Here is a 16,680-nt window from a genome sequence, read left to right as displayed (position 1 = left end):
CTGGAGGGGACTGTTATTGCAGTGAATCTAATGAACACAATTTGAAGCTATACCTTATTATTTACAGATTTGTTCTGAGGTCCTTGACTATTCTGAGTAACTTTTTGCTGGTTCACCGAGGAGTCTGAAATTTGGCTTTGCTGTAGGAGATCCGGCAGGAGATAGTTCTGGTTGTGTATGCTCCAGAGTCCTTCCTGGGTGCTACCACTTTGTTTCTCTGCAATATGATTCTGCACATGAAAACAGATTGGGAAGTTAAATTCACCACAACATACTTTTGTTTCATCGTGTAACCCTAGCTAGGTAGGACAGAAAGTACTGGCAGGGCATGGTGAGGGGAGGCACAGTACTCTATGTGGTACATCAGGTAAAGAAAATCAGCTTATGGCACAAATGTCTAGCCGACAAAAATATTAAATTCAAATGACAGTGCACTGACATGCTGATCTATGGCAAGCATTTATACAACATCAGTAATGCGCCTTATTTACAAAATAGCCGTCTTTAGTTCATTAGTAAATCTTCACATCCCCAAGTGGTAGGTAAGGATGTACTGTCATCTGGGTAGAAAAAATGAGGCACAGAAACAAAATGATTTGCCCCTCGACCACAGGTGGAGTCTGCATCCGAGCTGGGAGCAGAACTCATGAGTTCCTTGATCCCAGCTCTGTTCCCAGACCATACCTCATTATCGTCCTTGTCATTAAAACTTTCACTTACTGTAGCTGTAAGCTTTTATTACAGAATAATCGCATTCAGTGAAGGGACAGTGAAAAGACTGGAAAGACTAAGAATCAGTCTTATCAATGCGGTGCATTTTTATACTGCAGCCTTCCTTAGTAGGATCACAGACATCTGGATAAATACCGGTCAGTTCAGTGGGTTTATAAGACATCACACAAGTAGCATCTATAGATGTGGTAGGGCAGAGGGCTCTGGGTACAACGGCCCAAGTTTAAGGGAAAATGACTAAACATAGGGAAAGCAGGGTTAGGAGCCATTGGCAAGGGAGAAAGAGATGGACCTTGAGATGGGATTTGTAAAGGGTCATTGAGGCACTGATGTATGTTCTAGAAGGTGAGTGGAGTGCAGAGGGATCTGTCTACTGTGGAGGATGAAGGGGAAGGATGGTATTTGAGGACCATCAGTGCTGGGATGTAGGAAAACAATGGGATGCTAAGTTTTACATTAGAAATTTCCTTTTGAATTATACTAAAGGAAAAAAAGGAACACCGGCTGAATCAGAAGCAGCAGTCTGTGTGGTTTGCTGGCTGATAAACAACCTAGTGAAGTAAACTAAGCCTTTGTGAATGCTGGCCAATGTATCTGAAGACAAGCAGTGAATTCTAAATCTAAGCTGTTTGTCTTTTAAAAGACAAATAACCAACTGGAAATTAAAGGGATGCTGTGAGGCATTTTTTATTCTACTTTTTTTTAAACTTGCCATTAGGCTAATATCCTGGGCTGTATTAACAGGAGTGTTGTACGTAAAGACATGGGAGGTAATTGTCTCACTCTACATGGCACTGGGGAGGCCTCAGCAGGAGGACTGTGTCCATTTCTGGGCACCACACTTTAGGAAAGATGTGGACAAACTGGAGAGAGTCCAGAGAAGAGCAACAAAAATGACAAAAGGTTTGGAAAACCTGACCTAAGGACTTTTTTTAAAAAAAACCTGAGCATGTTTAATCTTGAGAAAAGATGACTGACCGGGGCACCTGATAGTCTTCCAATATGTTAAGGGCTGTTATAAAGAGGATGGTGATCAACTGTTCTCCGTGGCCACTGAACGTAGCACAAGAAGTAATGGGCTTAATCTGCAGCAAGGGAAATTTAGGTTAGATATTAGGAAAAACTTTCTAACTATAAAGGTGGTTAAGCTCTTTGTTGCTTTTTCAGTTGGGGAACCAACATTTGATTCCTTCCTAAGAGAGGAAGGATGCTATTATGACTGAGGCTCAGAAGCCAGGGTTGGGGCCTGGGAACCTGAGCACTATTGCTGGCTCTCCCACACTTTGCCTCTATGACCGAGGGCAGTCACTCAATCTTTTTGTGACTCATCGTCTCCATCCTTGAAATGAGAATAAATTCATTAATGTTTGTCAGTGCTTCAAGGCCCATGAATAAGAGGTGCTCTACAAGAGCAAAGTATTATTATTATTTCTCCAGCTTGGTGTTTTCAAGGCAGTAATGGAGTGAATGGTTCTATTTTGTTTGCTTTCTTTTTTCGTGTACCAGCAATATCATCTGCTCTGGGAACATGGTTTGCTAGTTAATGCAGGTGGAACTGAGCCAGCAGATGGAGTAAGACAGCACAACATACTGGTTTTGTGCGGGTCCTTTATGATTTCTTAAATTCCTAGGAATGAAGATATTTTTCACTGGGTAATGATTTAAAAAGTGAGAGGATATTTCTCCCTAAGTTATAAACATTATAAAGAGGGTGAAAAATCTGGACCCTAATTCTGTATTATGATGACGGGTAGTATTGTGTTATGTAGGTCCTTTAACAAATCTGTTGATTCAAGAAACTCTTCTACTCAATAAGAAAGAAAGACAAATAAGGAGGCACAATTTTGTAATAATAAGCGAATTTATAGGAGGCACAAAACCTGAAATGGCTTAAAAATCGCTTAAAGATTTGCAGTGTAATTTGAAATTGCAGATCAAAACTTTACAGTAAAATGACCTCAGTGCTGTTCAGAAGAAATGGAAATGATGTCTACCCTGTACATTAGCAATGATAGGCAATTTGACTTCGCACACCTTCCCTCCGCCCCCACCTTCAAATGTCCAAATTACCTTCTGTTCTATTACGATGCTTTGGGGTTTGAGTTCAATTCCATCTGGAACTCTTGTCCTTGAGAAATCTGCCATTCCATTACTTAGCAGTTGCCTGGTGACAAACTCCAATTAATGAGCAGACCAAATCCAGGTGAAAATAAAACACACACACACATTCTAAAATAAACTAACACCACTGAAGTAGCTAGTACACTTGGATATTTTTGTACGGGAGCAAGCTGATTAGCTTGCACACAAATCTACATAGACTTTATGCTGAAACTGGCACTAAGGACGACTTGCAATAGAAACCCCTCTACCACCCAAATACCAAGTGATTACTTTATACTTTCCCCAGTGACTCCAATATAATTTTTTCAGACACCACTTCAATTAGGCAATATATATTTGGTGCATAGAGTAGTCACTTCAGACAGGCGTGACTATGTACTTTGCCCACTCCCCTGCCCCCAAAGAAAGTATCTCCCACACTAGTGAATTTTTGTCCAAAGGCTGCAATTATTATTAAATAAATAAGAAACAACAATAAAGAAACAAATGGGGAAAATGTGTATTTGTACAGCAAAGTTGGCCATGGCCAACCATCCCCACCATATGCTACCCTTTCATTCAATAGCAGTTTACTGACCTAAAAGCCACAGAGAGGGCCCCTAGCAGTATGAAACCTTCCATCCCGTCTAGGCCTAGACACAAGGTCTGGACTACAAGCCTTAAACCTGTGCCTCCATACACAGCAGTCACTTAGCCTATCCCTGCGAGCCTCTACTAGTAGATGTTAATGTCCCCTGGCAACAATTAACCCTAAATTCCAAATGATAATCTGGGAGTTTAAAACTACCTCCCTCCCCACAATTTTGGCCCAAATGGCTAGGAAGAACCACATGAGACCCCAAAGAACATAACAACGTAAGAATGGCCATACTGGGTCAGATCAAAGGTCCATCAAGCCCAGTATGCTGTCCTCTTACAGTGGCCAATGGCAGGTGCCCCAAAGGGAATGAACAGACAGGTTATCATCAAGTGATCTGTGCCCTGTTACCCAACCCCAGCTTCTGGCAAACAGAGGCTAGGGACACAATTCCTGACCATCCTTGCTAATTGACACTGATGGACCTATCTTTCATGAATCTAGCTAGCTCCCTTTTGAACCCCTTTATAGTATTGGCCTTCACAACACCCTCTGGCAAGGAGTTCCAGAGGTTGACAGTGTGTTGTGTGAAAAAATACTTTCTTGTGTTTGTTTTAAACCTGCTACCTATTAATTTCATTTGGTGGTCCCTTGTTCTTGTATTATGAGAAGGAATAAATAACACTTCCTTATTTACTTTCTCTATACCAAGAGTAGCAACAATGCTAATCACACAAAGGTATGCAAATGCTATCTGAGTTTGCCCCAACGGAAAAGAAAATGGCAATATATTAGACAAAATATGCGTAACATGTCCATGTATTAAACCCTATAACCCACCCAGCTCCTCCCTCAGCACATTCGTAGGGTGGGAAATAATTGCTACAGCTGCAGGAACTGGCTCCACATCTTCCCCAGCAGCAGCCTATAGAAGGAAAGGTTAGTTCCACCCTCCATGCCAATCAGATGTCCCATTAGGGCCTCCAGGGCAGCCAATCACTCAAAGTTAGCCTGGGATTGGATGAGAAGGGCAAGGTGCCCTTGGCTTCTCCTTCAGGTGACCCTCAACAAGAATTTCCCAGCCATCATTGTGCTGTAAGGAAAGGTAGGAGCGTGGGCTGGGGTGGAGATGATGACAACGATGATGACACTCTGCTCTAACACAAGTCAAGCTGTGCAGTTTTTCTTAATACAATGGGCATGGAAGAGCACAAGTGCATAGGGTTCCTCCTATCAAGTGGAGACAGAATCCATGAGCCTGATCTAGCTCCGCTTGAAACACATGGGAGCTTTCATTGTCTTCCGTGCTGGCACAGCATAGTGGAGTTTCAAAGCATTGTACAAAAGTACATAAACTATTGTTATCAACACTTTATACATGAGAAAACTGAAGTGCAGAAAGACGTGAGTGACATGCCCAAGGTCACATTGTGAGTAGTGGCAGACATGGCAACAGATCCCAAATCTCCTGACTTCCGGGCTTCTGCTCACTCCATGAAGCCTGACAAACAAAGGTACGTTCTGAGGGGCAGATCCTCAGCAGGATAGTTGAGGACCATTGGAGGACTGAACTTGTATTTGTATATTTTGTGTGCGATATATGCAAGTGTCTCTTCATTGAGGTTTATTTTTATTTTCTGCCGCTCCCCCCAACCCCCGCATTTTCTATTAATTGATTCTGGAGCCTGGTGTCAAAACCTCTATTGTACTCCTGGGGCTGTATCACAATCGGTCCGAGTTGTCTTCTGTAAGCAAAGGCAATAACAGTGCAAGGGGCTATTGTTTTCAGAGGAACAGAGTCTGAAGAAGAGCAGTGACTTGCTTCTGAAAAAGGGATTAAATTAAACAATCGCAAACGTAATAAAATTGGAAGGAAGCATGACATGACAGAGGAGGGATTGCTGGGACTGCTCTTATGAGGAAGGTGAGTAGGACTTGCCCTGAAGGAAAACTGAAATCCACTTTTATTAATTGTGACCAAAGAGAGAAATACAAATCCAGGGGTGGGGTGCGTATGAATTTTCTGTGTAAATTCAGAGCTGAGATGTGAAACTGATCTATAAAAATGAGCCACAAGAAATCCTCTGAATTAGGGGGAAATGGAGTTATCTGAACATTGTGACGTCTCCCAGGAGCTGCATTCTCACTGGAGTGGTATTAATATGCATAAATACAGTACACCGGTGCATACACTTTACAGGCATATGGACAGTTTAACCCATGCAGACCACATGCAGGAAAGTCTTTTATTAAAAGAAAATTCTGACTTATCCGGTACATAAGCAGAGCAGCAAATAGCACTCAAACCATTTCCGCTGAACAGCCCATGGCGAAAGACAGCTGCCCCTGTCCTGGTTCCCCTGAAAACATGCCCAGAGAGTGCTCCTCAGATCCTCCACATCAGCAACAGTGAATGGGATTTGGCCAAGGGGACAAAACAGTTTCTTCATATGTGGCTATACTGCAATTACAATGTGGACATAGCCTTCAGCTCCCTGGCAATTTATGCACTCCAAGAGAGGACAGATTATGCAAGATGTGGCTTTCTCTCTTTCACCTGTTCTCAGCCCGAATACGAGCAGATACCAAAGCTGCTTTGTAGTTCTCCTGGGAACAGAGGTGAAAGTAAGCCGGTACGCCCCGGACCACGTACTTAGTGGGAAGGAAAAAGTTTTTAATTCGTAACTCCTGTGGGAATGGAACTTTTATCCAGGTTCTGAAAAGATTCATTACTCGCTGCAGATTTCACTTTGACCACTAGGGCCTCCTGTATCCAATTAGCATTAATCAGGATACATTTCCCTGCAGATCTATCACGTAATCGAAATGGTGCTCAACTGAGATCGGGTTATTAGCTAATAGGTGAGATGATACTTTTGATGGCACAAAACTTCTAGATATGACTCCATATATCTAAAGGCAAACCTCATGGGGGTCATACTGTGAATTTCCTTTTACAAAAGGCCCTGCAATTCTCAAATTTAGAAGAGAATTATGTGGAGTTAAAAGGACAGTGATGAGAAACTTCAGAATTATTATGGCATGGGAGGGCCACAAAACTCTAAAAATTAAGTAATAGGTTTAATGTTATGTAGTGAAGCAATACGTTTTTTGGATTATCTGAGGTTTACAATGAACTCTCACCTACAATTGATAAAAACGTCCTTTTTCAGATCACAACAGGGAAGTCTGGAAGAGGGGCACTCAAGAAAAATAAGGCCTTATGTAAAACAAAAACCAACAAGCTAGAGAGTTTTCAACATTTCCCCCCCTGTGTTTTGAAAGCGGTAAAACACAAATCAGGAGCATATGCAGGACAGAATAGATGTGCATTCTGGAAACAACTGGTAATAGCAATGCACAAGCAATTATTTCTCAGGAAAATATGCCTTTTAAATGCCTGGTAGGCCTTGCAGATCTCACTCACAAAAACTGCAATAGAGAACGGGAAAGCTAAAGGAGAATAAAAAACTTTGAGATCAGCTTGATAAAAAGCATGCAAATTGGAGATACACCATCTGATCACTGTAATAATGTTGCAAAATCAAAAATAATACTGGCCACATTGTCGGTTGGCGTAAAGGGGTGGCTCTTATGTCAATACAGCTGTGCTCATTTACACCAACTTGTCCTTTGAGAGTTAACAAATTAGTAACAAAAGAAAAAAAGCTAACCTTGTGTGAATCGTATCATCATCATCGCTGCTGAGCAGTTCATCACTGGATGATGAATATTCTGCTACTGTGGAGAACATGTTGGCACCGTCTTTCCCTTTGGCGAAGAAGGCTGGACTCTGAAGAAAGAAAACTCGATTGCATTTTCCCATTTAAGAATCCACTGCAAAATCACATGAGCAAGCAGCCACCTTATTCCATTTCTAGTTGGTAAATAGTTACTGCAACTTTTAACTAAAACTCTTTATTAGGCAGATAACACTTTTGCACCGCCCCACACTGGAGCCAGGTAGTACACAAAGAATAATGAGCTGAACTAAAATGACTGAATTCCTCTAGCAATGGCGTCTGGTTAATTTTAACCAAGCTGTTAATTTTAGGCTCAAACATCTCACCACCATTTAGCAGGGTGAATGCTCACTAGTAGTATAAGCACCTTTCATCCAATCTTGGCTCTTTAAAAATGTTACTTTTGAATTTTGGGGCCAAGGTTAGGTTAAATCTCAATGGTATTCAAGGGATGGGCTTTAATACCTGTGTAGAAAATGCTTGTGTGGAGAGGTATTATACACAGGAAAAACAAACCTCTCACTTTCATTTTACATACACATTCCCCCAGGCTGTTTGGGGTGGGATTGTGCTTCAAGGAGCCTCAGCCCAGCTGCCTACTTGGGCCAGTGGGTAAATGCCATAATTTAGCCCTAAACTGGAGCCCCTTGGCCTCTACTGAGTCTGCTAAAGTGGACACCATGCTAATTGTGATGGTGGTTTTGATAATGTGGATACAAGTCTACTGGGAAATGAAGTGAGACCATCATTTATCTACCAATGATACTTCTGTGGCGCCCATTACCGCAGTACCTGAGCACCACTCAATCTTTAATGTATTTGTCTTAATACATCCCTGTGAGATAGGGAAGTGCTACTATCCCCCTTCTTAAGGATGGGAAGCTGAGACAGAGTGAATATGTGGCTTACTCAAGGCCACAAAAGGATGCAAACCTGGTTCTCTGATGTCCCAGGCCTTTTCCCTAAGCCCTGGACCATCCTCCCTCTCCTCCAAACCTGTCTTACACAGACCGCCAAACAGCTAGCTGACCTTACGAACTCTAGGCTGCTACAGGTTTGCTCTAGATTTGACCCAGTCTCTGGCTATGCATTCCTCCAAGCCATCTAGGCCCTTCCCTGCAACTTTTAAAATACCAAACATTCCACGTATGATCTCTTGCTCAGGGCATGTTAGCTCCAGTTAACTGAACCGATGGGCAAACACCCAACTTTACAAGGCTGAACTAATAAAAAAAAACAAACCCAAGAAACAGAGGTCACACTTTATATTAAAGACACATTTATACACAGCTCCTGAAGGGTTAATGCATTATTAAGCGTGTTACAGTCATAAGTGGTAGGTGATCAGAGGGTTATAAGAACAGCAGTAGATTCTGCTACAGTGGGTTATATGCTCTGCCTATGAGCAGCCTGTTGACTTGGACTCTATAACAATTGGTTAACCATTAATTAAAACGTTTATACTGTTTATAAATGTACCCTTACTAGAAAGTGTGACCAAAACCAACAGTATTGGCAGTAAAAGAACCTACTGAAAACTGGGCCAGGTGAGGAGCATTTTCAGACTTCTTGAACTGCTGCGGGTGGTTCTGGGACAGTGGGCTCTCTGCCTTGGACGAGCCTTGATTCCCCAAAAGGAGAGTTGTAGAGAGAAGCATTAAATACATGGCACATACAACAACAGGACAATCCCTCAACACGCGCATAGGCCTCCTATGCTTGCATTGTATTGTTTTCTCTTTTATGGAAAGGGAAGCCTTCCTTTGATTTTTAGGGTGAGCCCCCCCCCCCCCCCCCCGGCCCACAGCCCTGCATGGCTGTGGAAGTCCCGATGCATTTCTGCTGCCTAGGGTGAGGCCGGCAGAGTGGAAGCCAACTGGCTCGCACAAGCGCTGTGGGCAGTGGAAAAGCAGAAGCTCTCTGAACGAGAAGAGTGGGGAAAGTGGACATGCCAGGGTTGGGGCCGACGGGTCAGTCTAACCCTCTTAAACAGCTCATCACATCAGTGATTGCTCGGCACATTCCACAGCAGGGGTGCCACCCAGCTGCGCTCCACTGATTGCAGGCCAAAGCAGAGGATGGAAACCCTGAGCCCCAAACCACACGTGCATGTTTTCCTAAGCACTTCATCTGACTGTAGAGCAGAAACAGCATAGAGGGCCCAATCCTGTAACCCAGCCTTTGGGTAAGTATTCCCTACTCCCGTCAGCGGTCCCGCTAACATCAATGGCTCTGCTCCCATTCGTAAGAGGGAGTCAAGCCCTACATTTTTTAGAATATTTTATGACATTTTGCCACTGTCCAAACTTCAGAGCTCTCATCTCTCTCCGAAGCCAGTGCCCTGTGGAAGCCAGGGTAAGTTTACACTGAAAGCGAAGCTGCCATAGCAGTCAGAGCTAGGGTGTATAAAACTGCACTGCTCCCTCTGCTAAAAGCAGAGGGGAATGCCCCCTTCGCCAAGGCTGTTGCCTTGGAAAGTCACTGTTCAGGTCTTGCTTCTCTTTATTCTTTGGCAGTAATAAGCCATGTCAGCACTTCTCCTGGCACAGATTGCTGGCTTAGCTGTGCTGTCTGATACATTGTGTATATGCGTGTGTGTGTCTGTGTGGGGTGGGGGGAGTAGCCAAGGCTACTTCCCAAGCAGCTACACAGGAAGGGCAGAATTGTCCAGGATCGCTGCTGTCCTCCTCCACATATGGTCTAATGATGCAATTGGCCCATGAAAGGAAGTACTCCTTTCTCCTCTGCACCGGCATGGAAGGCAGCTCATAACTCAGTTCATTGCTTAGTAACTTATTACATAACCTGTCCCATTGCTATCAGCGGGACTACTTGCAGAGCAAGACATTGCTCAGGGAGAGTAAGGATGGCTGCATCTGGCCAGATTAGGACTCTATAATGCAGGCAGTTATTTGTGTATCTACATAATTTTATTACAATCACTATATGGATTTAAGCATTTTCTAAAGCTGTTTTGATTCCAAACTCATTACTAATCACTGAGTGTTTAAAGCAACTAGGCTGCTATATTAGTTTAAATGTATTTAAACACCTAATTCACTGTTCCTTTGGCTTTGAGAAAATAAAACTTTTCCCTGACTACCACACATCAGAACAAGCTGTCATTCAATTACACTTAAGAACCCAAGGAGACAGGTTAAACCACTGGGGAGTTTTTCAATTCTTTCCATGGCCAGTGAGGTTTTTAGTTCCCCTTCCCAGAATAGCACAGGTGTTACATATCAGACAATGACTGTGAAGTGGCGCTGGGCTGCTGCATGATTGCTTTTTGCTGAATTATTATTGAAAAGGAAAATGACATAAAAGCAAAAGAAAAACAAGGTCAAATCATTTGAGACTGTGGTTTGGATTTTTCTTGAAGCCAAGTTTTCAATATCCAATGGCTATTTAAAGCAAAGTTTGCTTGAATGTGTGACTGCAATAAATATGCAATTTGGCCTTCATTTGTCAAGTTTTTGTAAATTAACATGAACATCACTTTAAAAATAACTTTTTCTTTAAATTCCATATTATTATGAAATGAATTTCTAAGATGCTCATTGCCATGATATCAGCCTTAACGCCAATAGAAACACCAACGATTTCCCCCTGCCTTAGTAGTCATTTACATAGTGCAAAGTGGGTATCAAATGCTACCATTCTGCAGAGAGCTACACAAGCAATGGCCAACCAGGCTTAATATACGTAACTGGTACTCTGACATCAAGGCAATGAGATTCTTATAATTAAATGTATTTTTAAACAAGACACGGTGGGTGAGGGAATATCTTTTATTGGCCCAACTTCTGTTGGGGAGAGTGAGACACGCGTTCGAGCTACCTGAAGAAGAGCTCTCTATAGCTCAAAAGCACGTCTTTCTCACCAACCGAAGTTGGTTTAATAAAAGGCATTACTTCACCCACCTGGTCTTATTTAAAATACATTTAATTCTAAGAATTATAATATCCTTGGACCAACATGGCTACAACAAATGACATAATATATTTAGGAGTAACTAGAGAGGAATAAGGCTGTCTACTTCTCCTTCCGTGTCCCTGCCTGCTGGTGCTTCAAGCCACATATTTAAGAGGAATCTGAGTTTGTACCGCCACGCATTTGCATGGACTAGCATAACCCAAGCGAGCTATGCAGGTCTTCATCCACAAGTACGATGCAAAGCTGAAAACCCACCACACGTTTTGGTTACTCTACATGTGGTTGTCTTTGTCTAATAATTTGCTTTTGGCCCCTTTTAAAAGTTTCACTATATTTTTCAATAAATTATAATATACCAAAGGAATGTTTCATAAGAGGCTGAATGGGGAACCTCATGTCTTCCCCAGCCAAAACAATAATAAAGTGCAGAAATGTTAATGCATAACAGCTGCTAAACTGTATCATCTCATTAGCTAGCAATCCAATAAAGTAGTAAAGGTCATGAAGAAAAGCTCCGGTGAGTTACCCTTATTATAGCGTTAGGCCAATGTACCCGTAACACCAGATCTACTGACTTTCAACAGTACTAGTGAATAAAAAGACACTGATTTTGTTTTTCACCTCCTAATTAAGACAGTTTATTACATTTTCCATCTGGGAACATGCTCACTGTCAGTTTTGCACTCAAAAAAGGAACAGTTTCTATTTTAACTCCGTGCTTGGAACACAGACCATACAATCCAGAAAGCAATCAAAATCATGTCATGAAAAGACATGCAGTGAACACAAATATAAATTTGTATGCAAGATTTTGACATCTTGGACTCAACATGTACCAGATTTCAAGGCATAGGAACATTACACATTTTGATTGATAAATCATTGACCTAAGAATCACCTGAGGTTGATCTTTTGCTGAGATGAGATCCCATCTCCCATTGCCTGCTGCCAGGAGAGCTGCTGCTGCTATTTAGTTTCAGAGCATGTCCCCCTGGGGATGGCTGCTGCACGTTACTAAACACAAAGACAAAAATCATATCCAAATATTTTGCATTTCTGTTCCTGGGCCTCAGAGCACTTACAGATGTTACTGAATCCAGCCTCAGAACACCCCAGGGAGGTAGGTATTATTGCCTCCATTTACAAACAGAGAACAGAATACACAGGAAGATAAAGGGACTTGCCTAAGGTCAAAATGAAGACTGTGGCATTCCTGACTCCAAACACTGTGATTTAACTACTAGCCCATGTCTCTTTTTTGCATTGCATCCTATAATACTTAAAGAGAGCATATTTAGTAATGAAGCTATTGGCAGAAACACCACAAGTCACGGCTAAATTGCATATATGCAGAGTCAGAGACAGAAATTGGGAGCATTATTGCCAAAACCCACTGACCTCTACCACCTGCCCACAGTGTGACACACATGAGTCTGATTCTCCATTAGCCTGCTCCTCAAGCAGTCATTTACACAAGTGCCAAGCGGGTGCTAGCAAAGCTGCACGGAAGGGTTTTACACCCACTTTTGTGCTGGTGTGAATGATGGCACCATATCCAGGGCAATGGAGAGTCAGGCCCACTGAGTTGTATTCATTGTGCTCAAACTACTGGACCAAATGAGAGAACTCAGAGCAGTCAGCACTAGGCCCTGCATACGAATGTGCAGGATCAGGCCCTTGCATATTATCAGTGCAATTAGGGACTGATAATAGGATGAGATTAAAATTATGCTGACGCAAAAAGAGAAGCGGAGCCACAAGCGGGTTTTATCTGGGTTCAAAATCACACATGTAAACTGTTAAGAGGAGAAATGTGAGCGGGTTTAGAAGCTTCGTTAAGGTTCAAGGTCAGAACATTTGGCTGGGTTACTTTGTGGGTAAGTTGGCTCCAAAGAGGGAATAATTGTCATGGCCATTAAATGAAGTATGAACCGACGTTGACAGTGGAGTTCCTGAAGTTATGGCTTTGATTTTAATGAGCTGGCTTCAGTTTTCCTGTTGGTAGTAAATCAACATTAGTTTAAGCACAAAACACAGAGGAGCTTACCTTGAAGGACATCTTTGACGGCCAAGATGATCCCTGCTGTAAAATTTAGAGGTTGTTCTTTCTGGAACCTTAAAGATTTAACCAAATGTTTCAGTTCGCTACTCTGATATCATATACTCAGTTAATAATCCCAACGTATGCCCTGCATAAATACAAGACAGACTAAAACACACAGAAGAAAAATGCTCCAGTGGGACATTCTGGGAATGTGTCTTTTTATTGGAAATTACTTTATTGTTGGGTCAGTTTTTGTGGTGAATGGGGGAAATACAGTTCCGGTCACATAAATGTTGTTCCTGTCCAGGGACTACCAGCGTACAGGGTGAATTACCTTAAATTGCTACAAACAACACACCCACCCAGGAGGCAGTAGAACATATATATGCAAATACCCAGCACTTGTACATAGGGGTTTTGGCTAAAAAAGAAACAAAAAATCCTTTGAATTATGTGAACTAATAATCTAGCTCTGCAGTGTAACTAGATTCTTCAAAACCCGGGGCAGAGGGAAGGGGGCAGGGAGGAAAGAAACCAAATAGTTGGTCTAGCCAAATAAGTGTTTACACATACACAGACCACACACATATATTACATGTACTGACATACACAGCATTCACTCAGTTAGGCCAGATATTATTATATTTACTCAAATCCATGTTTTTACATTATCCTTTCCAGATTAACAAGATCTCTTCAACCACATAACCAATTTTGAACTCCAGGGTGATTTTACTAATATCCTATCAGTCTATTCTAACACAGGGAGTGACAGAATTACAGGGTGAAATCCTGGCTTCATTGAAGTCAATGGGAGTTTTGTCAAGATTTCACACATAACCCCTTCATCAGTGTGTTGGGTTTAATCTGCAATAGCCATTCCTATCAACTGTACATTAATTGTAGATTAAGAAATGGATAGTGAGATGGGGGGGGGAACCCCCCAGCAGGAGTCTAATTCTCCCCTTGATGCAGATCTATCTGTCATGTGCCCATCAGTATCAAGGCGTATGTATAAGTTCTGGTAATATGTATGGGGGTAAAGGACCTTATTCAATGCTTAATGAAGCAAGTCAATGGAATGAATCCCACTGACTTCAGTGAAGCTGAATTAGGCACTATTAATAATGGCCAGCTGGAACATATACCCCTTCAGTTTCCAGTACCTTTGGAGGCTGCTCTTCATTTTGACAAACACTCCAGAATACATCATCCTGTCCTGGGCTCACTGGTGTTATCACCATGTCTGACAGTGAACTGCTGTGGTATACGTCTCTACTGGTCCGGAGGTTTTCACTCTTCAAACAAATGAAGTTTATGTCAAACATTATCCCCCAGCCAGAATCGCTCTACAAACATCACCACCGCCACACTGTTGGTATAGCCAGGTATTTGGCAAAGCAGACATATTGCATTAAATAAGGACCACTGGCACATGAACACAGTCTCATTTATCTTCACCTTTGTAAAGGAATTTATTTATTTTCAGGATGTGTGTGTGTGTGTGTGTGGGGGGATAATGGGTACCATAAAATATATTGCTAGTAAAAATTTCTTATACTTCACATTTGTCCTAAAAAAAACCCCCAACCCAAAGAAGCTAATATTTCATTAGTAGTACCTGGCCAACTGCATAACTGGATGGTATAAACCATATGCTGCAAATCAAACAGATTTCAAAATGAATATTTCATGGAAGAATTAATTTCCAGTATGCATGTTGCATATAAAGCAGTCAAATACTCCTATTTTCAGAGTTAAGTATTGCAAATGTGTTCCCCAAAATGTAACCAACAGTTTTTCCCAAGAGCTGTACAAATTAAAGATGAGACCAAGCCCTGAGTCAGATTTGAAACAATAATTTCACCAAAGCTCAGGGATAGTCAAATCAAGGGGTGCCAATTTGGGCCCATGTCTGTTTAAAAAAAGCACCCTGATAAAAGCAGGTTGTTGTATTTAACCAGCAGCTGGCCTGAACTGGCAGGAAAATATTCTCACACGTGCTCTTCATTCCAAATGAAAGAACGTTTAAAAACTTAAAAACTCAAACTTTCAAAAGAAAGAAACTTTCAAAAGAAAACTTTCAAATACCCAGCATTTGCTACTTAAGGTTTCTGGCTAAGAAATAAAATCCTTTTGAGTGACGGGATAGCTCAGTGGTTTGAGCATTGGCCTGCTAAACCCAGGGTTGTGAGTTCAATCCTTGAGGGGGCCATTTAGGGATCTGGGGCAAAAACTGGGGATTGGTCCTGCTTTAAGCAGGGGGTTGGACTAGATGATCTCCTGAGGTCCCTTCCAACCCTGATATTCTATGATTCTATTAATCTAGCTCCGCAGTATAACTAGACTCATTCATGGGGTGAAAGAAGCCAGAAAAGTCCACTGTGATGATCGTCTCTGAAAAGAGCAAGCTTCTTTGATTCAAGAAAAGAATAAGGGAAAATATATGGCAATGGTGTTGTATGAGCTGGGTCCATCCAGAGGAATTTCTATGTGGCAATCCAGTTGGCGTTGCTAGTAATATCAGAGAGATGCCTGCAGCTATAATCTCTCATGTTGTTATCCTGTCAGATCTCACATGCTAAGCATGGCAGGAGCACTCCAGAGAACATCTAGGGACTGCAGGAAGTGGTATTAGTTATTCATTAGTTGACATTCTTCCTTCTGAATCAGGACTGAAGCAATGCCCAAGCATGCTAACATCTTGCTGCCTCCTTTCAAGGTACCTCCTTTCAAAAGCACCATAAAACCAGGATCACTTCCAGGCCTTAAAGATACCATTGCAATGTTTAATAAGAATAAAGGTACTGAACCTGTGTCCAAACCAAATTACATGTTGCCTGCTTAAAATCCCTCTGTGCATTCAGTGGGAACTTCCTGTCCCAAATTGCTACCGTGTGTCGCTATGCTCTGTTAAACAGCTGCTGTGGTTCATTCCAGAGGTAGCTGCTGTTCAATGAGTGAAGTTTCTTTATACATTTTTTCTTTACAATACCTCAGAGTGGTATTTTACTGATTAATTAATTGAAGTCAGTAAAAATGTTTAAAATGCTCAGTAGAAAGATACTATAAACAGGTGATGATTGTTTACTTAATATTTCATTAATTTTCAATACTGTAATTTATATAAAAAATACAAGTAAAACAAATAACTAAGAACTAGGCACAGAATTTCAGAAACATAACGTATTATGATTCTGAAGTCTATATAACCCATCCTGGACTACTTTATGGGAACAATAGGGCCTCATTAAGATTCCTTAACAAATATTGAAAGGAACAAAGTATAAAAGAAAAGAAAAATAAGCTAATCCCAGTTTATACTTTCCAGGCTGGGATGGGAAAACCAGATGCAGGACACAGTTTTATCTATTTCATCTGCTTAGAGATTCAAGGTTCTTTATCTCAGTTTTGGGAGCAAACAGCTTTATAAGCATTTAGAACATTTAATGGTCTATTTTTCCAGTTTGTGTTCTAAAAAAAATAACTTTTTTGCCCAACATGATTGCCACTAATAATAGTTT

General features: G+C 41.6%; 1 protein-coding gene across 3 annotated transcripts in view; it reads right to left on the bottom strand.

Annotated features, from left to right (window-relative positions):
- NRK (Nik related kinase) overlaps window positions 1-16,680 on the bottom strand; it is a 121,782-nt gene that overhangs the window by 27,581 nt on the left and 77,521 nt on the right. For all 3 annotated transcript variants that reach the window (XM_073358334.1, XM_073358335.1, XM_073358336.1), the window contains 7 exons: window positions 14,323-14,454; window positions 13,160-13,227; window positions 12,011-12,126; window positions 8,709-8,797; window positions 7,108-7,226; window positions 2,803-2,896; window positions 54-230 (listed from right to left, as the gene is read on the bottom strand). In XM_073358334.1, the coding sequence (XP_073214435.1) occupies window positions 54-230; window positions 2,803-2,896; window positions 7,108-7,226; window positions 8,709-8,797; window positions 12,011-12,126; window positions 13,160-13,227; window positions 14,323-14,454 (795 nt within the window). The remainder of the gene's footprint in view (window positions 1-53; window positions 231-2,802; window positions 2,897-7,107; window positions 7,227-8,708; window positions 8,798-12,010; window positions 12,127-13,159; window positions 13,228-14,322; window positions 14,455-16,680) is intronic.

This window comes from Lepidochelys kempii, chromosome 9 (assembly GCF_965140265.1).
Source record: "Lepidochelys kempii isolate rLepKem1 chromosome 9, rLepKem1.hap2, whole genome shotgun sequence".
NCBI lineage: Eukaryota > Metazoa > Chordata > Testudines > Cheloniidae > Lepidochelys > Lepidochelys kempii.
Note: the sequence above shows the minus strand (reverse complement) of the source record. Positions and strands in the feature narration are given on the sequence as shown.